Below are 26,824 nucleotides of genomic sequence, written 5' to 3'. Positions count from 1 at the left end.
TCGCAACACCAGTGTTAGGGAATTTGCTCTGAAAACCAAGGATAGTGACTGTAAAAGTTATTATTTGGCATGGTGAATGGAAAGAGTGATGAGATAACATTTTAAAATGTTACACAGCTCTATTAAAGCCCCCATTTGGGAAAATGAGTCTCTCACCCTGACTTATTTGCCCTGAGTTTCAAAGATACTGCTCTTTTGGGTCTTCTAAATAGTTTTGTGGATACAGTAACTTACTAAAAATCAGATTTTGATTAAAAGACTTTTAACACAAATACATTGTGTTAAAATAGGTTCTCTCTTCACTGTTGTGCTAGGTTCTCTGTAACTTGAATCCACTCTAAATCCAGAATCTTGGTGCTGAAGTTACTTGCATTATACAGTTCCTCTCTGAAGGAATGTGGAGCAAGCAGATGGAGCAAACAGATGAGCAGACTTTGTAAGCATTTTGAAAATAGGTCTTGAAAGGGGTTTTAGTATAGGAAGCAAATAGATCTGGATGAGTAAGAATGGCACTCATAAGGCTTTTTTCCTGGCTTTGGTTTTCCTATAAACTTTACTTTCTTTGAACTTAGATCAGAATTGCCCTGAGTTCAAGATCTACTTTTTTTTTTATAGGGCCTCTGTTTTTAAAAGATTGCTGCGCTCTCTGCTCTACAGATGATTTTGTTCTTTTTCAGCAAGCTTGTGGTTTGATTCTCTTATTATACTTGTACCAATAATTTTCCCTTTGGGACAGGAGGTAATCTAGAGGCAAGACACTACAAAAACCAGATGGGCTACACATTCAAAATGGAGCTGATGGAGCTGACAGCCTCTTTGCAATCTTATCAAGCGTGTCTTTGTATGGGTGATAAAATCAGCACTCAAACTTCTGCCAAGTGTTTTTCATTTCTCTTCTACTTTGCAGCCAGACTTTCTTGCTTTACTTTCACTTCTCTCTGAAGTGATGTAGGTAGAAGTTTGACTTTGTTGCTGCTGTGCTGGAACTGTGATTTACAGGTCCTTGACAAGCTTAGTGACATATGGAAACCACATAACCATGCAGGGGAACTTGCATAACTCTCGAGCAACTTGTACACATCGCTGTTTATACTAAGACCACTGTAGCCGTATCATTGAACTCATCTTCTAAATGTTTTTCTGTGCACTATCTGTTTAAGTGTTCACAGCTTCAAATCTGGAACAAATGTGGCTTTAAAGCTAGTTCAGACTGGACACAATCATTACAATGTGGGAAGTACTGTATAACCACCAGTAGAGATCTGTTACTGTGTGTGGAGCTGCAGACAGTTTGCATGTTAATGCCCTGGTTTGAAGGACAAGCCATGAGTTGAGTGCCCAGTAGCATGTTCCATGTGCTATAGATGGTTTAGATTAAAATCTCTAAATTGTCAAATGGCTTTGCATTTGGAAAATCTTCTAAGCAGCATGCCATGTTAATTCTAAATGTAAATATTTTTTTTCTTTTTATAGGAACTGGAGACATTGTTGCTGTCATGATTACAGAATCAAAGGTTAAGGAGATCCTGAATTACTTGGAAAAGAATATATCTGTCCTGATGGCAATAGCAGTTGGGTCCCGTGTTCCTCCAAAAAACTTCAGTCGGGGCTCTCTAGTCTTTGTGTCAATATCATTCATTGTTTTGATGATAATTTCTTCAGCATGGTTAATATTTTACTTCATCCAGAAGATCAGGTACACAAGTGCTCGTGACAGGAATCAGGTAAGGAGACTCTTTTTCGTCTAAGTTCTGGAGTTGATATTTCTGTATACATTAGGCAATAGAGAGCAAATAATTTCTAAGGAATGTCCATCAAACTGCTGTTCAGAACACCGTTGTTGCAAGGCAGAGTATGTTGCCAGACAAGGATTTTTATATACCAGTGTTTCATCCTGAGCAGGACCAGTACAAGGTCGTCTTATATGATATGAAAGAATAAACTGAAGCAAAATATTTGGGGTTTGATGAGTATACATTCAAGAGGAAGATAAATTTCAGGTTGGTTGAATAATACATACTGTATGTATGTTGGGAATGGGGAGGAAAGTTAGATTGTGAATCAACTTGTTAGAAATTCTATCCATGTTCTTAAGGATAGCTTCAGTAATAGTGAAGGTAATTCAGAGGTTGTATAAAGATATTTCCAAACTGTAAGCTGTCATGAATGTTAGGGTAAGAAAACTAAGATATAGAACTGCTTAGTGATGTGTGTTAACTTTCAGCTTTATTCAAGATAACACTTGGCAAGGACTGCCTAATTCTCCTGGTCATATACTTTAAGTAAAATTTTGTCCAGTATGCCTGTTTTATATTCATTTTCAAGTCTTGATTTAAGAATTGAATTAAGTATGGCCATACTCAGAGATCTTGACTAAATCAAGTCATCAACTCAAATATGGATTAAACTTTAGAAGTAAATGTTTTACTAGTGTGGACTTAATGACCCACTGCTTCTATAGTGTGCCTTGACTTTTATTGAGAAGGGTCAGTAAACCTCAGGAAATCCACTGTGCTCTCTTTGCCTTTATATCTCTGTCAAGGCTGACTTACAAAGCTGCTGACTCTAGTCCCTGTCCCCCCTTTTCCCACTGAATTACAGCTAATACACAGGAGCTCACGGTGAGGCAGTGCTTTGGTGTTTTGTCAAACCTAAAACAAATGCAAACTTACAAAGCCTCAGTTGTGACAAAGGATTTCCTTTTCAGATTCAATAAATAGTTTCTGATGCTGCAGGTCCCATGGGCATTCTGTAGACTTTCCTAAGGATGTCATTCTTAAATGACCACGCTGTAGCCAGTATTTAGTGTGGTCCCTTGGGATGATGAAAGTTTAAATATAACTGTTACTCAATGAATATCTGTGGAATACTAAATTGTTCCTTCTGCATCCCCTACATGGTTCTAGGCTTCTTCCAAATGTCTTATGTTTCAAAACAGTTGCTCCATGGGGAAAGGGCTCTTATGACCTTTTTTTCTTTCTTTAGATTTTTACAAAGGTCAGGAGAAACTTGATGAAAATTTTATGTGGTTTAAAAAGCTGAGCTTATTAAACTTTAATAAGAAGGTGGCGACAGCTATGGCTTATTTTTAAAGAGCTCTGAGAGCTTTCACAGAGAGAAGGCTGTACTGGTAGTGATGAAATAACTTGTTTTAGGCTATGATCTTGTTTTTAAGTTATGTCGAGGCACACTTTACCAAAAAAAACCCCAAAACATGCTCTGTTTTGTAGATAGTGCAAGTAGATACTGGTATTTCACATCGTTACTCTTGTGCACTTCCTCCAGAGATATGAAACTCTTTGTATGTGGTGGTGGCATTTTTCATCACGACAGTTCTGGGTTTTAAAAGCAAGCAGATGCTGTATGCCTATGCCCTAAATTACCAAAACAGCAAATCCCGAGCATTTCAAATGTTAACATTGAAAAGTATTTATTAAAATCAGAAAATGGAAGAGATGGATGTCTCAGAAGAGATGAAAGTTATTGTTTAGCAAATTTATTTGCATAAGAGAACTTGCATACGTTTTGGAAGACTTTTGCTGAAGTACTGTGCTTCCAATAGGAAAATAACACTAAAGATTTCTTGTAGCACATATACAATCATGTGCAGTACAACTAAAATACTACCCACAATTACTTTGTTTTTAGTGTTGAACACTTAAATGCCTTTTCAGCCTTGTTCCTCTCTTAGTAATCACACTTTTGGTTATGCAATGATTATCTACTCCAGCAGTGTGCTAGTGTGTTCTGAGTTGTTAAGTACTCAAGCTAATATGTGTGTTCCAGGTCATGTAATTTAGATTTCCATAAATTGACCAGTTTCTCACATGTTGGAAATTAGGTTGAGATTCCTGACTTCAGGAAGCATATAATTTCCCTATCCAAGATCTGTTTCTGATGCTGCATTTCCTATGTCAGTATACTTCCAGTAGTTGCGACTGGGTAACTAGTTTGGTGGGGTTTTTTTCAAATCTGTGCTCTAAAAAATGTAAGAGCTGCTGTTCTGTGGAAACCACAAAAAAAGTGCATATGTAATTCTAGGATAATGTTGGTACAGTTGGTTGTGGTGGACTTCTGTGCTCTTTGTCTCAAAAGCAGCCTTTGTATGCAGATCAAGTGTATGGTACAGGGGGGCTACACCTTCTGAAGGATTTAATTTTTTCAACTGTACAGAAGGTGGGCACAAACCCCACAGATTTGTTTCAAGCTATACGGGAGGTTTTGGTAGGTGCAGGTTACATTCTCAGAAACAGCCCTCTCCTTCAAAGGTAGAGTACTTAGTACAAGATGGAGATGAAGGATGAACTCCCCTTTTTCCAGTCAATGTAAACAAAATCTGATGTCTCAGGTTCCTGAAATAAGGAGACGTGAGCTTTGTTCCGCTTGGTGCCTGGTCTCTGGGATTCCACAGACAGCTGGCAAGCAGCCATTCTCCTCCGCTGGCTGGGAACTGAGCATTGCAGCAGAATCAGGACTTGAATTGCCAAAGTGGCTCCTTCCATCCAACAGTGGTGGTCATAAAAACAGCATAAACAACAAAAAAATGGCTTGGCCTCTGCATTCAGATTGAGGTTCATCTTCAAACTAATGTTTATTTCAGCTTTATTTAAGTCTGTATTGGCTTATTTAGATTTCATGACCCATCATTTTCCTCTTTGAGATCCTGGTGGTTTGAGGTAATAGCAAAAGAGAAACTAGGTTACACTGAGAGGATCTCTTACATCTCAGAATAAGATCAGCCCTGCTCGGGGGGAAAAAAAACCTTCAAGCTTAAGATCTGAATAAAAAGCAATATGAACAGAATATAATGGAAATCATTGGGAGGGCATGTTGCTTCAGCTTTTATTCTGTGGGCTGGGTTTGATTTAGCTTTGTCACGCAAACATGGATCACTTTTGTGGGCTTTTATAGGGTCCATGACATTTATGCCCATGCTTACAGAGCACATTGTGGGCTCAACTGTTGGGTTTTTTCTTTCTGGCAAATCTGTGAGCTTTGTGTATGCTTTTTGTCTTGTGTTGGCCTACTGCCATAGTGTGTGTTGCAATGTTAGTATTGAGCCCAAATAAGTCATTATAAAGAACAGTAATGAAGCTTCATTATCAGGGTTAATTTGTGTTCCTTTCTTTGTCACTTCATTAGCGTCGTCTTGGAGATGCTGCCAAGAAAGCCATTGGTAAATTGACAACCAGGACAGTAAAGAAGGGTGATAAGGTATAATAATAATATTTCAGTGTGGTAAATTTGAGCATGATGTTCAATTCTTGCTGGGGGAAACAATCACAGTTTTTCCTTTCTGCTTCTGATTTATGACCTTGCCTTCCTTGTTGGAGACTTACTTTGTCCTACGGCACAGTATTTTGTGTAATTTTTAGTATTGTTGTATGCTGTAAGTGTGTACATTTCAAAGACGTTTTTCTTCTTTAAATACTACTTGCACTCCATCTGGCAACTAGGAGTGAGAGTGGTTTTGTGTGCTAACTGGCTGGGGGGTTTTGCTGGTAGGAGTACATAGGGCTAGCATTGTTTATGTGGAATTCTGTAAGCTTTGAATCATTGCATATGTAAGTTGTGTAAAGTAAAAATAAATTTAAAAGACAGGCAATAAAGGACAATCTCTTATGTAAAATCAAATATCCAATAATTGTGGGGGAGTATAAGCAGGTATTTCATTAAAGATAGTGAATGTTACTCCAGAACTATTTCTTGCCAGTATACAAACTAAAATATATGGTGTGTTGTACTAAACTTTTTCCACTTTTATGAGCAGTACTGCTTTGTCTTTGATTCTGAAAGGAAAAAACAGTCACTTAATCTTGCTTAATTTTTGCTCTTTAATTTGCAGAAGGCAAGGGAATTCTGGCTATGATTTGATTTTTAAGAGATTATTTCCTTGGGCCTTTTTAGTGTGATTCCTTTTTATCTTTCTTATCAACACTATCAGCAGTGGAAGATTAGTAAGTGATGGAAAAATTTGCTTTCAGAGAGAAGGCAGAAAAAATGTCTTTCTGCTCTTTTTCCCTCCCTGTGTAGTTTTATTTCAAGACAGCCCACTGCACTAAATCTTTTGTGGGTATGGGAGTATATATAGACAATGGAAACTTTTCCATATTAAGAAAAAAGATGCTGTCATTTTGACAGCATAAATTCAAAACTGGCAAGTGACGTGTAGGTTGCAGTACAGACAGCAAGAGGTGCAGGTGACCAGAGTAGGAGAAAGCCTGTCCTTCATCAGAGCAGCCCATGGGGATTCTCTGCATGCAGCACTGACTGGTGCTGACCAGGAGTGGCTGTTGTCTTGCTGTGGTTCCTGTCTCAGTGTCTTCCTAGTAACTTGCTGGCATCAAAAAGAATCATAAACTTGAGCTAAGAGAAGGCGCAGTCTGTTCTGCTTCACAGGCCCAAACATTTTAAATGTATATTGCTGATGCCATATCTACATCCAAATGGAAGTCAGCCCTTCTTCATTAGAAATTTTTAATTCTCGTGTTTAAAAAAAACAAAATAATTTCTAAAAATCATAACTTCTGGAAGACAAAGAAGGGAGCCAGTCCGTTAGTGATCCTCATCTTCATGTCTGGATAAGAATGATGATAATTCTGCAAGTAAACAGCAGACAAAAATATGAGACTCTGAAATAAGTAAAATTTGCTAGTTCTAGTTATAAAAGGGAATCCCAGGATTCTTATGCTGCCAAAAAAATCCCAAACCTGAATAAAATAGAACTTTTAGCTCCAAGCTGAAGTGAAGCCTATATGGAAACAGTCACTATATTTTGTAGTGATTCAGCTTGAATATTAGAATCATCTTAGGCCTTAGCTAATGTTTCATATGATCATTTATTAGCTCCAAATGGAGAGTTTTGGATGGATGAGGTGCCTTTCTCAAGTCAGGTTGGAACATAACCCAGTCATTGGTTTTGTATCTTTTTAGTAACAGCCACTTGGCACGATGCAATTCATATACTAGTCACAACTACTTTTACATTTGTCATAGCCTCAACTCTTGACTTGAATTTTCATTCTATTCATTTTAGGAAACAGACCCAGACTTTGATCATTGTGCTGTCTGCATTGAGAGTTACAAGCAGAACGATGTTGTTCGCATTTTACCATGCAAGTAAGCTAGTAAAGTTGCTTTGTTTGGAAACTATTCTTTGTGCTTCTTTGCTTCATTTTGGTAATATGTGCATTGTAATTTACAGACACATTTGTTAGATGTTTCCAGTCCTAATAACAGCCGCTTTATTTTACACTATGATGCCAGGAGGTGTAAAGGTGGGTGATGTCACTGTTATGCTGGTAGCGATGAAACAAAAGATTACGATCTTGAAGATGGGCAGTTTGGGCACATCAGCAGTGAAGCTATTAAGGGTGAGGGTGGTGCAGATTTAAGGACTGAGCAGTAGGCAGGCTGCAGCATTCTGCACTGTAGATGAGCAACATTGGCTGCTGGTTTCTGAAGCAGTGTAGGAAACAGAAATGCAGTCTTTCCAACCTTCATACCTCCTCTGACATCAATCAGCCACGGTGCTATCATCTGTCTTTGGTCTCTCCAGTGCAGTCTGTTCTTGGCTTGTGCCTGAAGATTCGTACCTGCTGGATATTCTGCATTGGTTCTTAAAATGTAATAATTTCTCCTTTTATGCCATTCTCTTGACATTTACAGGTTTTCAGTTTGTTTCCATTCCACTTCCATTCATGAGTTGTTTTGGGATATTTGCTCTTTGAGAGATGCTTTTAAGTAATTTTCTACCCGGTGATTGATTTTGATGAATCGGTATGTTTTGGTAGACTTAAGCATTACCAAGGACATCTTTCCCTTGTATTCTGAAATGCAAAGCTTTCTCCTTAACTCCAGACACAAAAACCACATGTAAGTTATGTTGTATATATACAGCAAAGATCCAGTAATTTGGCCTGTGCTTGATGTACAAATAGTGTTCTGCATGGTGCTCTAGAAGCAACAAAGTCATGGTATTGGAGTTGATCTTCAGCCATGCAGCAGCAGCACATAAGAGCTCATTATTGGTCTTCTAAATCCTCCTGTAGGCCGTTCTGAATAGCAGGAATATTTTTCTTCTAATGCATAATGAATTTCTATCATCATAAAAGGAAAACAGTATTTTATATCTTATTGATCAAAATATGTGTGCATTCTGCTTCTGAAGCCAGAAGTTAGTTGAGTTTACTTTTCTCTATGTTCTTTACCTCTTGGACTGTGGAAAACAATGACCTGGTTTAGGTCATTCTCAGTGTTGTTGCTTAGTTAATATACCATTCAAATGTTTGTTTAGAAACTTCCATTAAAATACTTGGGAATAGAAGAGCTTAGTCTTAGATCTGTACAATTTGGGACCTTTCGGTCATGTGGATGCATGTACATTTCTTTTTTATATTTGGTCATTTTTACTCAAAGATGATGTTCTTTTGCCCCCAAAATGCACTCCCAAGTGTTAAAGATTCCAGGGAGTTATGTCCTGTATTGTAATCCCAAATAAAGTTTGCATATGTGAATTAAGCCCTAGTCTGATTTGTTGTGTGGAAAATTATTTGGAAATTAGCAGAGGAATTTCTGGAAACTGCACACCAGTTTTGGACCGCTGAGATTGTTTGATAAACGCCTCTTAAGAAAGCTTCACTTGTGTAGTTTGGGGTGGTACTGTGAGGCTCAAGGATGTGGAATGGAGGTTCACAAGTCCTATTCCTCTGTGCCTTTTCTCTTGATACTGCCAGTGAAGAGAGAATGAGTCTTCATCTGGTAGGAAAGCATCTTCTCCCACTAAGCACAAGGCAGAGAAAGCAGAGTTGGGACTAATAGTCAACTTCCTTAGTTAAACAACTGCCACTGTCCAAGCAATGGATGTGTTGCTAGTATCAGCAGATACAATACAATTTAATCAAGAGGATGATTAACTATTTTTTTTATTTCGGAAAAACTAAAGTTCATTTCCTTCAGACACCTTTGGTGAGTCACAGTCCTGCAGACAGGCAGCTCCCTGCTCTCAGGGATAGAGCTGCTTCAGAGAGATGGGTGAAGGTGCACCTGGCTGCTGTCCCAGCACAGCGTCCCCCAGCGCAATCTCCCATGTAAAGGAGATATCAGGGCTCTTGTGTAGGTCCTTTTCGGTTCTGTTTTTCGCAAGAATGTAATGTCAGTGAAGGCTCAGATTACATTCCTGCCGAAGGCTGTATGACAACTTTTATGTTCACTTTCTTGTTTTAAATCTCACTTTTCATCTGCTGCAGCTCAGCTTTGAGTTGAGTGCAAAACCATCTTGGCTAGATGGAAACATTGAGATGGATACTTTCCACAAGACATTTTTATATTTATAGATGAAGAGCCAACCAGTACCTGCAGAGACGAGCCCAATAGATTTCAGATGGCATCTAAGACTTTTCATTCTTCAGCATCTGAGATGCTTCTCCCCAAATCTTGTTTTGGAGATTCAATCCCCTCCTACTTCATCATACTTCAACCTCTCACCTTAATGCAACATGCAAAGTTAGCTTTAAAAAAAAAAACAAAACAAAACAAAAACAAAAAAAAAAACCAAAAAAACCAACACATACACAAAAAAATCCTGCAAGAGAGTCTCTAAAGCCAGATGAGAAAATAAATTACAAGAAAACCATGGAAAAAATGGCTCAACCAAGAGGAAGTAAATGAAAGGCTAAAAGTTTTTCTTACTGTGCTTGTTGAGGAAGCTATAATCATTAGACACCAGGAATCACTGTCATATGACATACTTGCTGCTTTCATCAATTTAAAAGTAATATTTCACTTTGGTACCACAGTTGTTCTCTGCAGTTAATTGTGGTCTGTCACTGTGCCTCAGCAGAGAGGAGTCTGGTCTGGGCAGACTCACAGCAGGCAAAACTTTCCAGCAGCTGAGCAAGCTGCACCTAAAGTTCTGTAGTGAAACACCATTTGTGATGTAAGGTTTTGTGGCAGGTGGGAAATTGTGGCCAATTTAAAAATAAACCAAAGTGAGAATGATTGCAAACAGTGCAGTTGAATTTCTACCATTAATTTTGTGCTTCAGAGAGAAATATGTTCACTACCAGCAGCCTATGGACATACCTGTAGCCTTTGGTGCACACAGGGATAAGGCAGCCATCTGTCAGGCTCACAAGCCTGAGGAACGTCTCTGTCTTTGTGAATATCATTATGTAAGTTAAAAATGAGTAAGTAAATGTCAGAAAGATTCTCATGGACAATTTTCTTTATTCAGATAGTTTTACTCTACCTTCCCACTGGTACATCTGGGAGATGAACAGGCACTAGGTGAAAAGTGATCAGGAGAGGGTAGTGTGAAGGACTAGTGAGAGATAAGGGAAGGAGAGAGCAAAGTGACAGGTTACAGAAAAGCAGAGAGTAATGTTGTAAAGGGCAGAGGATGGTCTGGGAAGGAAGGAATTTACAAGGTAGGAAAAGAATTAGGGTAGTGAATATGTTAAAATAAATGGCTTTTGAGCCAAATTCTTAATTCCTGTACCGGGCAAGAAAGTAGAAGTGACTAAGCCAGATTTTCATCTGTTTGATTCTGTGTGGCTGCAAATAGCTGCCTTTTTTTTTTTTTCTAAAGAGCAAATTAACATCATCTCTCAATGCCACCCTTTCTGCTTACGGCAATGTCTCTGCACAACTCCCTTTTTCTCTGCTACCTGCTTGCAAGGGCAGTCTCTTTTCCCTCAGCAATGCTATTGTATTTATGGGAAGCACTGAGGCTGCTCTCCCCTGGCATTGCCTGCCACGGGGGAGATGTGGTGCCTTCCTTCTCACCGCAGCAGGCCAGACATCTCCTCAGCTGTGCTAGCTGTAATGGGCTGCCTGCAGCAGGGCAGGAAGGACCTGAGTGCCCCTCACCAGCCAGGGAGGTTTGTACCCCAGGGCAAGGGGAGCAGCTACTGCCAGCAGGAGCCAGATTGATCAGATCCCTTTGGTGGGATGCTGCACTGAGCAGAGAAGTGTAGTAAGCTCTTGGGAAATAGCACTTATAAACTTGTTCAAACCCTTCTTCTTGTGTGACATGTAAATTCAGAGACATTACACCACCAAAAGAGATTTCTAACTCACTTTTTCTCTGAAATGCTGCAAAGAAGCTGTGTTGTACAATGGAGTCTGTGTTATGGTGTTTATTACAAGCTGGAGGGCAACTGGCTTGGGTATGCTGACAGAGTGGAAAAATACCTGCAGGTCACCTGTTTGGAGCTATGCCCGCATGGGAGACTCCTTCAGTGCTACCAGCCTGGCTGCTGGCCACGCTTCTTACAGCCCCAAGGCTGGAGAATCAGCGAAAGCTGTGTCACACTAGACTCCCCAGTGTGGCTCCTGGAGGAACGTCATCAGCCACCATGACCTAGAGCAACTCACTAGGAACTCTTCATGTTTATGGTCTTGAAAAACAAGTGACAGAAATATGAAGATGGAGAAGGTTTGTGACAGCAGAAAATGCAAGGGCTGGCTTTGTCAGACTGAGTTTTAAAAATAATTCATGTGTTTATTATTTTCATTGCTGTATAACTGCTTTTTAACTCTTGCAAGCAGAGAAATCAAGACAGCTGAACCATGGTGATGGTATCAGCAAGCTTTTAAAGGAGTAGATAAACTGCATAAGTAGTAGGCAAAGCCATGCTGATTTAAATCAATAAATAACCTTTGGAGAACTGCATCTTTTTGAAATACATTAATAAACATCCTTGAAGGTTTAGGAACTAAAAGCAAAGAATTAAGAGGTCACAAAAATAGTTGAGCTGTTTGGTGCCTTCAAACTATATCAAACTGCTAATGACTCTTTAAAATAACTCACAATATTTAGCAGATTGGCATCCATATCAGTTGCCTGCTTCACTTGATCTGAGTGCTTCTACAGCACTGATTAGCCGATAACAATATATTAGAGCTGTTTTCATGCTTCTGTGGAGTCTTGATGTCTGCTGTTTTCCAAAATATTAGATTTTCAGGTTTGTCCTACTCAAAAAGAAAAAAACAAAACTTCAGACACTAAAAAGGAAACATAAGCAGCTAAAAGCCGTGATTTGCCTAACATAGAAAAATAGCATCTCTATTTGTTTCAGAAGATGTAAAACCATTTTCTATCATCCACGATTTCTAAACATTGTTTCCTGTAGTTTTGTGAGTAATAAAGGGAATAAGTTAAGACCTAATAACAGTAGAAGTGAGTCTGTGTTTTGTGCAATTATTTGAACAGTAAGCAATGTCTATATATCCTGTTTTTCATGATTACTGTATTGCTACAGGACACAGGCCAGCAAAGTGACTAGCTGAGTTTCTGTAAGTTTCTGTTCCTGCAATATCTGGGATGTAGATAAGCAAAATTTTTCTGCTCCCTGTCCATCTTCTGTTGACTACATTATACTTTTTAAGTCTATGCATCTTTAGTACAGGTAGGATATATAGTTGTAGCTCTGGCTTGGAACCTAATTATGTTTATATATTTCAGTCTATCCATCAATCTTAGTAGCCATAGACAAAACATAATTATATACTGTCTCTTTCCATGTTTATTAACAATTTCAGGAGGTCTTCTGTGTCGCTTTCCTTAAAAGAGTATTATCTTGTAATGTGCATCATTTTGTGTCTGGCTTTAAAATCCCAAGGGATGGGGAGCACAGAAATCCCAGACCTCACAATGAGCGTACTGAGGCATAGAGCACCAAGGATAACCTGAGAAAGGAGAGGACAAATAGTATCTCAACTTTATGCTGCCTTGGGGTCATGGATGACCTCTTACAGACCATGCGGATGCCTCAAATAGATCCAAGAACTCCTTGTTCTGCCACTGCCCCTTTGCCTGCTGGTTTCAGCGCACAGCTCTTCGCTGGCTAAGCAGCCCTTGTAATTGCTGATCTTTGTCATGATCACCAGTCTGTTGTGTTCAGGTGTGCCTGTTCTTACTGGCTTCTTGCTCTGCAGTCAGTGCCACTGGAAATGAACAATCTGGCTTCTTACCACAGGCAGTTATTCAGACTCAGTTATTATGAGGTTTTGCTAAAGCTGTATTGTGTAGAAAATCTAGTGATCCCGATTTCTGCCATGAATATGCTCTGAAAAGTTCTTTGCCTTTTGAAAAGCCAAGAGGACATTTCCTTTAATTTAGAAACGTTGTTTTGATCTCTGTGTAGTCTATCCTTGCTATAGTGGCTTGTATCAGTCCTAACACTGTTACATTTATATTCATGTTTGTGACTAAGGTTTTTGTATGCAATGTAGGTGGCAATTCAGACTGCTTTCTATTGCAGAGAGCGATTTGCTTTTTCATCTTTAAAAGATTTTTTTTTCTATGACCATCTATGATGGACATGTTTTTCTTCCTGATACCAGGAAATAATGGTTGTAGGAAAAACCTTCTTTTTCCCTAGATGTGATAATTATAAAAGCCCTTTCAAAATCAGACGTGTGTGTTTGGGTTGGTTGCACTGACTTTTGAATAAAATCAGCTGCTGGTGGACCTGTGTTCTTCCTAACCACTTTATGGCCAGGTTCTACATAGAAATTGAGACAAGACTTTATACAAAGTTATGGTGGGGACTTTACCATAGTTATTCTGCCCATGTGCATACTCACATCCACAATAAGGGGGGGGAAGAAAAGTCTTCTTTTTAAGTTTTTCTTCTAGCTGAACTATTAGTAAAGGGTGGCAACAATAAGTAAGAGTTACTGATTTTTTTTTTCTTACTGCCATCAGCACAAAATATTGGCGATTCTAGAAGTTGTTCTGCTGTCTTAATTTTAAAAGAAACTATTGAAAAGTTTGTTAAAGTAGTTCTTGCGGTGTACAATAGAATTGTTTACAAATTATATATGTGCCTTGTCTGTTCTAGGCACGTTTTTCACAAAGCCTGTGTGGATCCATGGCTTAGCGAGCACTGTACGTGTCCAATGTGTAAACTGAACATTTTGAAGGCACTGGGAATTGTGGTAAGTTGCTCTGTTGTGAGCTCTTCTTCCTCTCATTTCTGAGACACAGGAGGAATAACTGTAGGCGAGAAAGGGGAAAGGCTGTTCCAGTACCCTTATTCTGAAAGTGTTTGATGTTTTTTACCAATTTCTTTGCTGCTGGTAAAGCTGATTTGGTGGTGTTGTTCCTTTCCCTGGTTAGTCATTGAGAATATATTATTATATTTGCATTTATACCAATTTCTTACGTACTGTAAGTCTACTAGGTTCTGTATCATCTTCCCTTTTCTTAACTTATTTATTCCAACCCCTTTTTGTTAAATTTACTCTGTAAATCTCTAGTTCTTGTTGTGGTCTCCCGGAGACACTCTTAAAATTGTTTACACGTTAGAAGTCATGCCCTAGCCAAAGCCAGTAAGTTTTCCTCAAGCAGCTCATAGTTTATGGGATCCCTCAGGACTGCTTTTGTTGACCAGTTCACAAAGGGATAGAAGTAAAGAACCTCAAAGAGGATTTTTTTCATCTTTCCCTTATGAGGAAAAAATTATAAAGTGTGAGGAGTGCTCTTTTCAGAAGAAAGAAATAATGAAGAAAGAGAAGAGCATATGAAGATACTGTCTAAAGCAGCTTTTGAATCAAGCCAGTGAGAATAATCAGGCCTCCATTTTTAGCTGTGTCAGTTGCAAATTTGCACAATTTATAAGAAATAGTTGCAGATATATTGTTGTGGATGACCTGGTTTTGCAATTAATATCATGCCTGGATTTTTAGAGGAGGATACGGTAGAATTGAATGCATATTGTCATTGCTTACAGTGGTAAGCCATGTGTAGGCATAGGCCTATACAAGCACATTTGCGTCCCTTTCTTGACTCTTAATGCTTTTTCCTCCAGCTTTTTAGGGTGGACTCAAGGAGTAACTTTGAATGGAACTTGGTAGTTCATGTGTTTCTCTTCTGTGTGATCTAAGGAGAGCCATAGCAGTGTGTATGTGTGTTTTTACTCAATTTATAGATTTCTACACGTAGAATATTCACCTTTGCAATATGGAATTGCTTCTTTTTCCAGCCAAACGTGCCATGTACAGATAATGTAGCCTTTGACATGGAAAGGCTCACCAGAGGCCAGCCAGCGAGCAGGCGGTCAGCACTCGGTGATTTTGCCAATGACAGCTCTCTCAGCCTGGAGCCCCTGCGCACCTCTGGGATGTCACAGCTTCCACAGGATGGAGAGCTAACGCCAAGGTCAGGAGAGATCAACATTGCTGTGACAAGTAAGTTTTCTTTGGCTTCCATACCGTTCTATGGTTTTCCTGGTCTGTGGCACTTGATCTGTAGCTCTGTGCTGCAGGGCCATGGTGAAAGATTTCCCTGCAGGGACAGAGGTGACCTCAGTGTCTCTGCAAGAGGAATACACTCCATATTCAAACCAATAACTCTAGGTACGACAGTGCCAACACTTTCATTATTAATGGTACATCCATTTCGATCTGCATGCAAAGAACACTGGATGAACTGAAATGGCAATGAAATAACTCTCCTGAGTTTGGTAACCAGCAGGAGAAGCTGGATTGCCAAAACCATTATTTACCCTTTCAGAATACTGTACATGCAATAATTTATACAAATATAAATATTTTAGCTGATTACTATTTCTGCAGTCATTTTTTCCCCCTGAGAACATTACTACTGGAGTTTTCATGTCTCTTAGCAGATGGTTTTTCTTGCAAAAATTTGAATTAACAATATTGGATGTACCAACATTTGATTATTGTTCAGGTGTTTTATGACATCAGAAAACTGTTCCTGCACTGATTGCAAGCTCTTCTCCATAAGAACAGCATGGGAAATTTCCACTCACTGGATTTTACCTAGGGTTTTTAATGTATAATAGCACTGTAATGAATACAAAATGTGTGGAATTGCATCATTTTTTCCATATGCTGTACAGTCTCAATTTGATGCATGAATGGTTGTTTATCTGGCTGAATTGCAAAAATAGAATCTATGTGGTACAACAGTAAAATTTTCTCCTTGTATTTTGCCTATGTACATCTATGATCTACATTTTGAACTTACTGTTTGCTACTGATATGAGGCAGTGTAACTGATGCAGTCCATTAGAGTGTTTCTTTAGATACTGTAGCAAAGTAAATGTCTTATTAAAAAAATCTTATCTTCTGAAACACATAGTCTGTATCCAGGATTCCTGAGAAGGAAAAATCCACATCCAAAATCTAGATTCTTTACAAAGCCAGTAAATCACTTTGCCATGCAGTGTTCGACATCTGATTCATCTTATATTCAGCTCTGTTGAACAGAGGGCAAATCTGTTGGTGTGCTGCTTTCCTTGTCATGGGTGGGAAAACTCTGTTGTTTGACTGAAACTTTTCACTACTTGGTTTTACAGAAGGTATTTTTTCTGTCTGTTCCCAACTGTAGTACTGCTCTTGCACAGATGGGATGCGAGGGTAAAACAAGAAATAATCAGCAACAGTTCATTCTGACAGTGTTTATAAAATAAAGCTTTAGAAAAGGCTGTTCAAATGTTTGGATTTTATGGATGACACATGTGTTCTTTGATGCATGAGAGTTAAACCAAAAGTGTTTGTATTCCCAACTATTACTATGTGCCACATTGATCTTGACGAGGGAGAACTTTGAATAATGAACATTCTTTAATAGCCTTCTTTATACTACTTTTTTGATTGTGTCTGTATGTATATACTAATGTTGAAATTATTTTTCCATGTTTTACTCCTGTCTATTGAATGGAAAAGTTATGTTTTACTGTTGAACAAGCTATCCTATTTTTGTTTTTTTTAAAGTAACACTAGCATTTATTCAGGAGGGAGGGGGCGAAGACACAAGTTAAGTGTGAAAGTATATTGGGTATGCTTATGTGAAGAGCTGCATCTCAGCAAATGTAAACCAACACTGACAATCTTTTTTCTGACTTGGGGGTGGACAGAGTTTTCATTACATTTTTTCCCTTGTTCCTGCATCTCACTTTACATTGTTAAGTAATCTTTCCTTATCACTAACCCTTGGTCTCAGCCAGGAAATATTGTTGTGCCATGCTTTTTTCCACACCTCTCTCCACTTCTTCTTTGCTAGCCTTCTCCAGTCAGTAACTCTGTGGCTAACCTTCTGCTTCACCTCCTGGTGCCAGTCATGGCTTAGAAGCCTCTTGCCTTCCGCCAGTGGTGTTTGAGGGAAATATTGGCATCGCTTTGACATAAGCCTTCTCCCACGAGTGATTTCCTCCCTTTCCTTTGTCAACAGAAGAATGGTTTATTATTGCCAGTTTTGGCCTCCTCAGTGCCCTTACACTCTGCTACATGATCATCAAAGCCACAGCTAGCTTGAATGCTAATGAGTAAGTAAATGTTTGGATGTTTCCATATATTTCTGGTGGGTGTGTGGTGTGGACAACATTGGGAACAAATACCAGGAGAATAGAGAAGGGGGAAAATGCAGATTTCAAAGAATCAAATGTCTTTTCTGCTCTTCTCAAATGTAAATCTCTCTTAACAGTAGGTTCCAGAGTAACATTTAAACTCCCTCTTAATTTATATTTAGCTTGATTGTCCAAGGAAATCTTCTTGCTAAGTGGAGACATGGAATGGGGAAAAGAGAGGATATTTATATTCAGGTTTTGATCAATGGTCTAGGTAAACATTAGATTTCTGCCATTAAAGCCACATGTTCAAAATTTGCCCGGCAGAGCCAAAAATAACTGCAGTCCTTTACCTTTTATAGTTTTCACCTCAATTTTGTAGTCAAATTTCAAATTTTTTTAAAAAATAAAAAACTGTATTCCTAGATGGCACAGTTTCAGCTAAGAAGAAAGGTATTTAAATAGAAAACTTACCTTTTTGCTCTTAAGAGAGGGAGAGCTGAAAACAAGGAGTAATACTACTGTTTCTTCTCTCTCAAGAGAGCAGAGCAGCCTCCTAACCTCTCACTTTAGTATGCTTAAGAATTGCAATCAAAGGAGTGCTTAAAGACATCCACGCTTTCCTAATTTTTAGACACCCCCAGTGCCTCCCTTCAGGCAGGCTGGACAAGAAATGGCTCTAGCATGTGACTTTCAGTCTTTTTTTATAGCTCTGTGTGTGGGCAAGTATAAATCTGTTCTGCAGATACATTAACTAGGTACATCTAGCTATTTTCATTTAGGAGTATGGAACATCTGGGCTCATGATATATATTTAATCATTTATTTATTTGGGAAGGGGAAGTGGCAACATCTTTCTTTGTCTCTGAATGTCTTGATGCAGCTGAGTTTCCATTAATATGTTGATCTTATCAAAATTGGGGTGAGAATCAAAGGTAGTCAGTCTCCTGTGCAGCCTGGAAATGTAGTTTTATAAACATGATTTCTTTTTTTTTTTTTCCTTTTTTTGAGAGAGAGAGGAAAAATAAGTGCTTTTTTTTTACTTCTGTTGCTGTCTGGAAGGTATAAGGTGTCTTTCTCAGTAAGATGGAAACATGTCTAATAGTGTCCAGTGTAAAATTATAGGCAGTCTGAAGCTAATCTTCTTCAGGAGAGGCCATAATAAGTTCTTAAAGGTTTTGGTCACCAGGGACCTTTGATTTACCACTAATTTGCAAATCTTCCTTTCCTCCTCTTTTCAGATGCTAATTCCAAAAAGGCTTAATGGAGAAAAGTTTTAGAACTTCAAATAGCCCTATCAAATTTCCTGATTTTTTTTTTCTTTTTTTCATTTGTCAGAACTTCGAAACTGCAACTATCAGTCAGGAACTTGGCAGCATAGCTGTATCTGAACATAGTTAATCTGCACTGAAAAGTAGCTTGGGGGAGAGCATGAAGGAAGATGAGCTGTGAAACGGGAATGTCTGCATTTCTGGGTATTGCCACATCATTGGGAAGAAGACAAAGGCACTGTAGCCCCGTGTAGTATCATCCAGATGTGGGCACTGATAGCAGTTGCATTTCTGCCTTGCCTTGCAACTCTTCATTTTGTTGTCTTTTGCTCTGTCAGATCTGAGTCTATTTTTACTGGAAGGGCAAGTTTATTCACATTGGCAGAGTTAGTAGGGCCTCCAGCGAAGTGTTTTCACAGTGATGTTCCCTTGGTACAAACAAAGGGCATGCTGATGTAGGGAGAGCTCCTTTCCCCGGTGATAGGAATGAAAATGCAAGCATATACAAGTGTATACTTCGAGGCAGACTTAAAACTAGCAACCACAGAAACCAGAGCTGTCAAAAATCACTTATTTATGTAACAGAGGTATCTACCTGTAGCCTTTAACCTCAGCAGCTTTTTGACTGAATCCCTTGGGATCTAAGCAGCCTCCACAAGTCCTGCGAGGTTGGGCTACTCATTTTAGACATTTTCTAAATGTCTGTGTATGAGACTAATACTTAGATTTGGTGTTTCACTGACATCTTATGTTCCCCAGTGCCAGACAAAGCATTTCCTGTGCTAAATACGACACCAGATACATGGCACCTCCCTCTCACTGCAATTTCCCATAAATGTCAAGAGCATACCTGCTTTTTATGCTGTTCTCCATATAAAAAGCAATGCTGGCACACTCTACACGTGTTACGGTGGTGTTTCAAGGGGAAGCTGAGGGGTTTTTGTTATCAGAAAACAATAGTAGTAAGAATGAGGCCATGTAATATGCTGATGCAAGTAAAAGTTGCCAAATATTCTACATTAAAACTCACCTTAAAACATGTCCTGTTCTTTTTTTTTTTCATGTCCTTCCCACAGCTTAAACATATTTTAGAGCAGTAGTTCTGGAGTTATGTATATCTACCTATCTAACTGTGTATATATATGTTTATGTGTGTGTATATTATATATACACACACACACATATTTTTAAATAGTTCCTGATAAAAGTAAACACTGTCTAAGAGATAAGGAACCAAGCTGCTTTCTTTTGGTCTTAGAATGAATATTCGTGCACTATTGCTATTAAATGATTTAGGTAGTGAGTTAAAGGAACTGAAGAAAGCACATCTTGCTTTGCTTCTTAGGGAACGGTCAGAAATTACTCTATAACTCTGTTCTAAAATCCAGAAGGCCCAGATGTTGTATAGCACCACTTAGAGAAAGTTTTCAGCAGCAGATGGAGTTTCCTCAAAAGTTTAGAAGTGTTCAAACCTCTGGCTGTCCTCTCTGTTTTACTGGTCCTGTAAGAATGATGTAAGGAGTACAGACCTCTTTTCATGCTCTGGTGTTGTATAATTAGTCATTTCTTGCTAACTTGCTTTCACAGGATTTTTTTTTTTTCCTGGTATTGGCAGTATTAACTCTAACATAAATATTTTGTTTCTTTTTTTTTCTGCCCCACAGAGCAGAATGGTATTGAAGAAGCGCTTTTCGGCCAATTGCCTTGGAGAGAGACACCTATTTTTATGCATCATTTATCGATCATGCAGCACAAGCAATTATTTAGTACATTCTATTTTTTCATAAAATTTGCTGATGCCAAAGCTTTGTATTAAGGAAAAAGTGAAGAAATAAAAAAAACCTTTAATTATGAAATCTTAATTTGTGATAATTTTATTTTTCCTGGACTTTCTGTGTTAGTACTTAAGTCTGACAGCCCTTTGTAAATTTTATAAGATGCTTTATTTCCTTTGAATTATTTCATCTTTGCAGATCTGTATTCTTCCCTTTTGAGACACGCAAGCCGACAAGTGGAAATCTCACACAGTGCTGTTCTTATGATGCCACCCAGCACTGGAACAACTAACGAGTATTATTAGCAATTGCTCCATACCAACTTGTTGGGGGAAAAAACCTGGGCGAAGCATTCTAGTATATAACAGGCTAACCTTGGCTCTAGCTGAGAATTAATTTGAAATAAGAATATTTTCTCCGTTTCTTCTCCCGTAACACTCCTGTGTCACAGTGAGATGATTGCAGTGTGATTTTTGTCTTCAGGTCAGGCATTGCTGAAGGTTTGCAACACTGTTCTCCACATGCAAATCGTAAACCTTTTCTGTCTTTTGCTTTCACCCCACCCTTCTTTCTGATCAAAATGAAACTACTCTAAACCACTTCTTTCTTCCTAACACCAAGTGAAAAGATCGCGTTTTTCCCCACTGTCATCTGTGACTTCCTTTCATATTAGTGATGGGCTAGTTTTTGTTCAAATTCAGATCACGAAAGATTGATAATGTTCTTCACCGTAACGTGGAAACTCTACGGAAACATGTCCCTTCTTGCCATGGCGTTTTTACTGGTGAGGAGGCAGAGGGAAAACATTTCTCATTGCTGTCCTCACTCAGGCTGTTTCATGCAAGTTTACTTATGCAAGCAGTGTATGAGTAATTTCACAACAGACAGTTAAAACATGCGGATCTGATTTGCAGCCAAATGCTAATGCTGGGGCTAATGAGATGGGTAAAAGAGGGTAACAAATTGGTAAGGAAAACATAATTGATAGAAGTTAAAACCTACTTTGTGCTTGGTTGTTTTTGTTTTGTTGTTCTCGTATCAAGATGTAGACATTTGAAACTTAATGCTTTCTAATTTAATTAAATGAACAGAAAGAACCAATTTTACTGTAAGATTCAATTTTTTTTATGTACCGGGAAATAGAGGATTTAATTTAATTTTATTTTTATGTATAGGCACTTTTAGAACTTAGGAACACAGCCAGAGTCTACATTAAAATAGTTTCTTAATTCTTATCTGTCCAGCAGGCTTCAGCTGAGAAGGCAGCTTTTATAATAATAAATGAAGGATGTGATATCTTCAGTACATCTAATAGAATTATTTTTCAGTGTGTCCTTGTGAAATTTTGCAAGAAACATGAAAACAATCAATAGAACAGTAAGTGCATTTTGAAAGACTGGAAAACCCCATTGGACTTACTCATGAAGAGAAAAAAACCTCAAACATACTGTCTCCTTGTAAAATACAGTGTCAACTGAGCATTGTTGGCAAAAATGGAGGAATGTGGTTAGAACGTGATTTAGGGTACAGGCAATGAAACGAAAAGGTGGTTTTCTTTTTTTTCCACCCATCTCTCAACAGCAGTAGTACAATGGATAAGTTTGTGCTGGTCTCCTGAAACAAAAATCCTTAAGTGCTTTTTAATGTTGTCAGGAGGGATGCACAGGGACCGCCTGAGCAGCGTGATGACCCAGATGCAGAAGGCACCACAAACAGTTCCAGTTCATGTTTCTTTACAGAACAGCAGCAGAAGGAGAAGTTGAGTGATACTGGGAACAAAATGGCTGACAGGGCTTCTAGCACATTTCTCTCTGCAGAGGAATTAAATAACCCAGGGCCATATTTTTTAATCTTTCTTTTAAGCCTCTAGCAATTGTTTCAATGAAATGTTAACAAAAATACAGACGGTATCTGCTAGGTTAATTACAGGTCAGGCTACTGATGTTAAGTTTATCCTGTTCACAAAATAAATGTATTTAAAGATGGACTCTGCACCATCCTGGAAACTCTTTTTTTTTTTTTTTTTACTCTGGATAGACACAAGAAGGAAATTCCGAAAGTGGTTTTGCTTGCTGTGCTTTTAGATATCCACACATAAAAGATGAGTAATGTTACTCTCAAGTGTGTAATTATAATAGAGGAAAGAAGAGCTCTTCCCTCTTTCCAGATGTTACAAAGATGTCAGGACTGGGCTGACAGAAGGGTATAATAAGATGCAGTTCAAGAGGGAGTAGCAGTACCTTGCTGAACAGCTGGCTTCGAGGGAAGGATACTTTATGAAATAACCCTGCTCTGTTGTTCCTTAACTGAGAGGCTGTCTAAAACAGATTGTCTGAGGTAGGGAGTGCTCCGACTGGATTTCCACATTAAGTCATTTTGCTGGAGGAGCTGTGGAGGGACTGCAACTTGTGGCAGAAGATGGCCCTGAGCAGTGTCTGAGGGCATGAAAATACTTTCAGATAGAAAGGGAACACCAGGTGGTACTTACTCCTGATGCACCTGCAATGCTGTGTCTCTTGAATTTTTGGCTTTGGTGTTGTGCCCACTTCTGTAGCATCTTATGGTGGGTATAAAGTTCAGTTCCAGGGTAGTATGTTTTATTTTCAGACTCAGTACAAGTTATCTGAGAAGTTCTTTGTGAGTATATAATGAAGAATTGTGGCAGAGAGTACTGAAGTATTCGTTGCCATGTATTAAAACTGAATGCAGACTTCCCATTTGTTTTCCATACCTAAGGGATAAATCTTGATCTTTCTTGGTAAGTGCAAAATAGGAAGAACAGATTCATAGCCTGAATTTGGAACTGTGGATGTTTCTCCTTGTCCTTAAAATACATGTATTCAGTAAATTTATCAGCTGGACTGATGCCACATTTTTAAACAAACAGTAGCAATTTTCTGCGTTAAGATGAGCGTAGCTGGGTTACTGCGCCCTTCTGACTCTGTTTCTCTAGCCATAAGTTGTGGGCAATGATACCGACCTGGTCATTACAGCACCTGAAGATCAAGGGTTGAAAAGCACTGGGCAGGCTGTGCTGAATGGTAGAGGAGAGAGACATATAGGAAAAGAATGAATGATGTGTCCCAAAAGTGGTATGAAAGCCAAGAGATTTGTCTCTTTATGAAAACATGCAGCCTCCCTGGAAGTGGGTGGCTTAAATTTCTTTTGCCAAGAAACAAGAAAACATCACAGTGAAGAATTTTAGAGGTGTTAGATATACAGTGCTTTTTTCCAGATTAATTTAAAATATTTGTTGTCAGATGACCTGTCTGCCTGTTGATTAAATCTCTCCCTTGAATCTGCTAGAGTGGAAGTCTGGGTGCACACAGAGGAAATGACAGCCTGGGCTGTCTGCTTCCTAATCCCTTGTTTGATTTTTGTGTAATAAAAACAAAAGCAACACCAAGCTTTTAGAATCCCCTTTGTTTCGTTTCAGCATTGGCTGCTCAGTATGTAACATTTCAGTGGGTGAAGGAAAGGGAGATGAAACATCCTATATCCATGGCTTATTTCAACTGTAAACTGAGACTCAGTCATCAAAAATTAATGAACCTGACCTGTAACACGTTTCAAGAAGAATCTTGAAATCAGTTTTATCTGGTATAATTTCAGAGTAGAGTTCAGTTTTTTTGTTGTTTGAAGACTGACTCTGATCAGCTGGAAGTCATAGTTCCAAGTTTATGTTCCCTCAAAAACTCAACCTTTTAAACATTTTGTTTCATTTATTTTATTTTAAGCATTGCTCAGTTTTAGAAACCTGTGACTTTGGCGGAGGTTTCAGATGTGTAAAGGATATTCATTATCCCTTACTGACTGCTTCTGCAAAGTATATTCCAACACAGTACGCTTCTTCCAAATACCTGGATATATGCTCCTGGCATAATGAGCAATTCACTCCTGTGCAATGTAGCTACTAAATTTACTCTTGTTTCAGTTAACCACAAGATCAAAAATAAATCAATTTGCTTATGAGAACTTCCCCTTCACAGTGCGGATGGTGGAGTGAGCCTGTGTACTGGCTTTTGGTGGTAAAGGAGGGGTTTGGAGGGGGTTTAGGGAACTGGCAGCAGATACATTGCCCCACTTCAGTCTGCTGTTGGTCTTAACAAGGATTCGACCCGGGCACACAATTGCTGTGCAGTTTGTTGCAGATCAGGATGACAGCTTGCTGTCACAGCTTGCAAAATGAGTTTGCATGGAGCCTGTTTACAGTGTCCCTGGCTCTTCCAGCCAGTGCTGTTACGAGGCCTCTGCTTTGAGAAGTGCAGAATTCATATTTGCTTTTGCTCTTTCAACAATTTTATGCATTTGATTATAACTCTTGCTTTTTCTTTTTAATCCTGATAAGGACGTCTTTGTTTTTCATTTGAGTCTCTGTCTTTTGGGTGAGTTGAGAAGGAGAAAAGGTGTTTGGGACAATAGCAGCTGAATTCTTTTTCCTTTATATCTTTTGTAAGCTCTTTATTTCAGAAGGGCATAGGCTGGAGTCAAAATCTGGCAAAGAAAAGGGGATTTAAGCACCTAAATTGTGCCAGGGCTAAAACTGCAATCCCCTTAAGCATCTTGCTCCACTGATGCCTGAAACTGGAGGCACCTTGGTTTGCTGAGTGCCTTCTTGATGAACTTGGAAGCTTTTCAGTTGCCTCTGATTTGGCTCACGTAGCTGCCTGGCATATTGTAATCTAAGCAGCCTTGCTCCCAGCTAATCCCCCCTGGGATCGATAAACCCAGTAATGAAACGTTTTGGCGAAGGGCCTGATCTGATAGATGCTTTCAGAGAGAACCGTTTGTGCAGCAGTAGGGCTGGGCTCCTTGCAAAACACATCTGTGGGTTTAGAGAGCCACAGAAACGCCAGGCCACAGAGGAAAAAAAATTAACTTCCATTCCCTGCTCTGTCAGCAGCCACTTGGTGCTTGTTTCAGGTATCACCAATGTTGGAGAAGAGGGTTGGATCTTCTTTGGTTCTGTGTAAGGAAATATATAGGTGCCTGCTTCTAGAAGGTGGACTGGGTAGATGGTGGTTGCTGAGCTCTGGAGAAGGTCAGGCTTTCAGCAGCATCAGTCGGATGATCCTCAGTGACCTCCTTGCTCAGTCTTCTCATGCCTTCACCTTCGTGCCAGAGTGCTTTGTGCTGGTGCACGGCGTGGGGAACTGGGCACCAACCAAAGGTGTCTGGGTTTCTCAAGGAAGCATGTGCCTGCTTTACAAGGCTGTAAATCAACAGTGAGCGCTGAGTGCAAAACTCCAGCCTTGCTCAGACTTGACCTGTTTTATCTGAAAGAACCATTTGAGGTGGGATTGTTCATGCATATGGAAAACAGTTACTTTGAACTGGCAGGGGAGCACACAAATGGAGGTGAACTGTTTCATATGGCTGTTACTGGTTTGCATTAAAGGGTGGCTACTGACATGCATGCTGTGTTTGTGGTCGACACCTGTGTACGAGGATGCTTTACTCAGCTCTTGCGTTGTTCACATGTGTTCTTAATGAGGTTTTGTTCTACCTCTTGTAGGCAGTCACTTCTTTCATCGTAACTCTCTGTCCCCTCGAAGCCTGGTCTACGAGAGCGAGTTCTCAACCATCGAGCCTGCCTTGGACATGTATGACGAGAACAAAACCTGAAAGGAATCCATGCTCCTTCCTGGCCCTTTTTCCGTTTTTTTCATTTCTCATTCCTATTGTTGTGTACTCTTTCCATGGATCTCCTTTGTCTGAAGAAGAGCTGCTTTTTCCAGAACACGAACCCGCCTTCTCGATTGCAAAGACGAAGACCAGCTGTGGTGGTTTCTGAGGGTGGCATCTTTGAGCTGACAAAGAGTTGTGCGCAAGCAAGATTGTCTGATGGAAATTGCTGAGTAACAGCATGGGGAGCTGTGTCGGTCCAGCCGTGGCGATGCAGAAGAGGTTTTACGGTGGTCCTAAGAATTTGTGTTGTACTGCAAATGCGTCTCTTACGTAGGCGTCTGCTGTTTCCAGTTTTTTAATTGTCCAGGTGGTTGGGCAATGTCAGAAAGGGAACTGGTTGTAGAGGAGATGGCCAGTGACTGGTAAAAGCACTCTTATATCTCGGTCAATCCATAACCTTACTGTGAAATAGCCCCTTCTGAAAGGGACCTTAATAAGTGCATTGAGTTTCCTACAACCCACGTAACCCCAGACAATAGCAAAACCAGTCTGACATTAAAGCTGCAGCGAGGACCTGCATTTGCAGAAATTTCAAGGAACTTAATGCTTGGATTTTTTCTCCAATGTGATTGAAGCAGGAGAAAAATGGTCTACACAGAATATACTTTCGGTCCTTCCGTGTGCTCAAGTCAAGTGAGTCTCTTTCTATAGAGAAGACAGTCATGGAACCAGCACTTGATCTACCTGAAAACCATTAGACTTTTTGAAATATGCAGGAATCTAATTAGCTTTCTTTCTCACTTAACTTTTTCTTTGGGGGGGGGGTGGG

General features: G+C 39.3%; 1 protein-coding gene across 4 annotated transcripts in view; it reads left to right on the top strand.

Annotated features, from left to right (window-relative positions):
* RNF130 (ring finger protein 130) overlaps positions 1-26,808 on the top strand; it is a 48,232-nt gene extending 21,424 nt beyond the window's left edge. For 2 of the 4 annotated variants that reach the window (XM_026858428.1, XM_026858430.1), the window contains 6 exons: positions 1,474-1,724; positions 5,143-5,214; positions 7,037-7,119; positions 13,848-13,944; positions 14,991-15,195; positions 25,883-26,808. In XM_026858428.1, coding sequence (XP_026714229.1) covers positions 1,474-1,724; positions 5,143-5,214; positions 7,037-7,119; positions 13,848-13,944; positions 14,991-15,195; positions 25,883-25,992 — 818 coding nt within the window. In that variant the 3' untranslated portion in view covers positions 25,993-26,808. The other 2 variants (XM_026858426.1, XM_026858429.1) reach the window with 2 other exon arrangements.
* The last annotated feature ends 16 nt before the right edge of the window (positions 26,809-26,824 follow it).

Source organism: Athene cunicularia (genome assembly GCF_003259725.1).
Source record: "Athene cunicularia isolate RWA chromosome 13 unlocalized genomic scaffold, athCun1 chr13_part1, whole genome shotgun sequence".
Classification (NCBI taxonomy): Eukaryota; Metazoa; Chordata; class Aves; order Strigiformes; family Strigidae; genus Athene; species Athene cunicularia.
The sequence above is the reverse complement of the archived record's forward strand: the minus strand, read 5'-3'. Positions and strand labels throughout refer to the sequence as shown.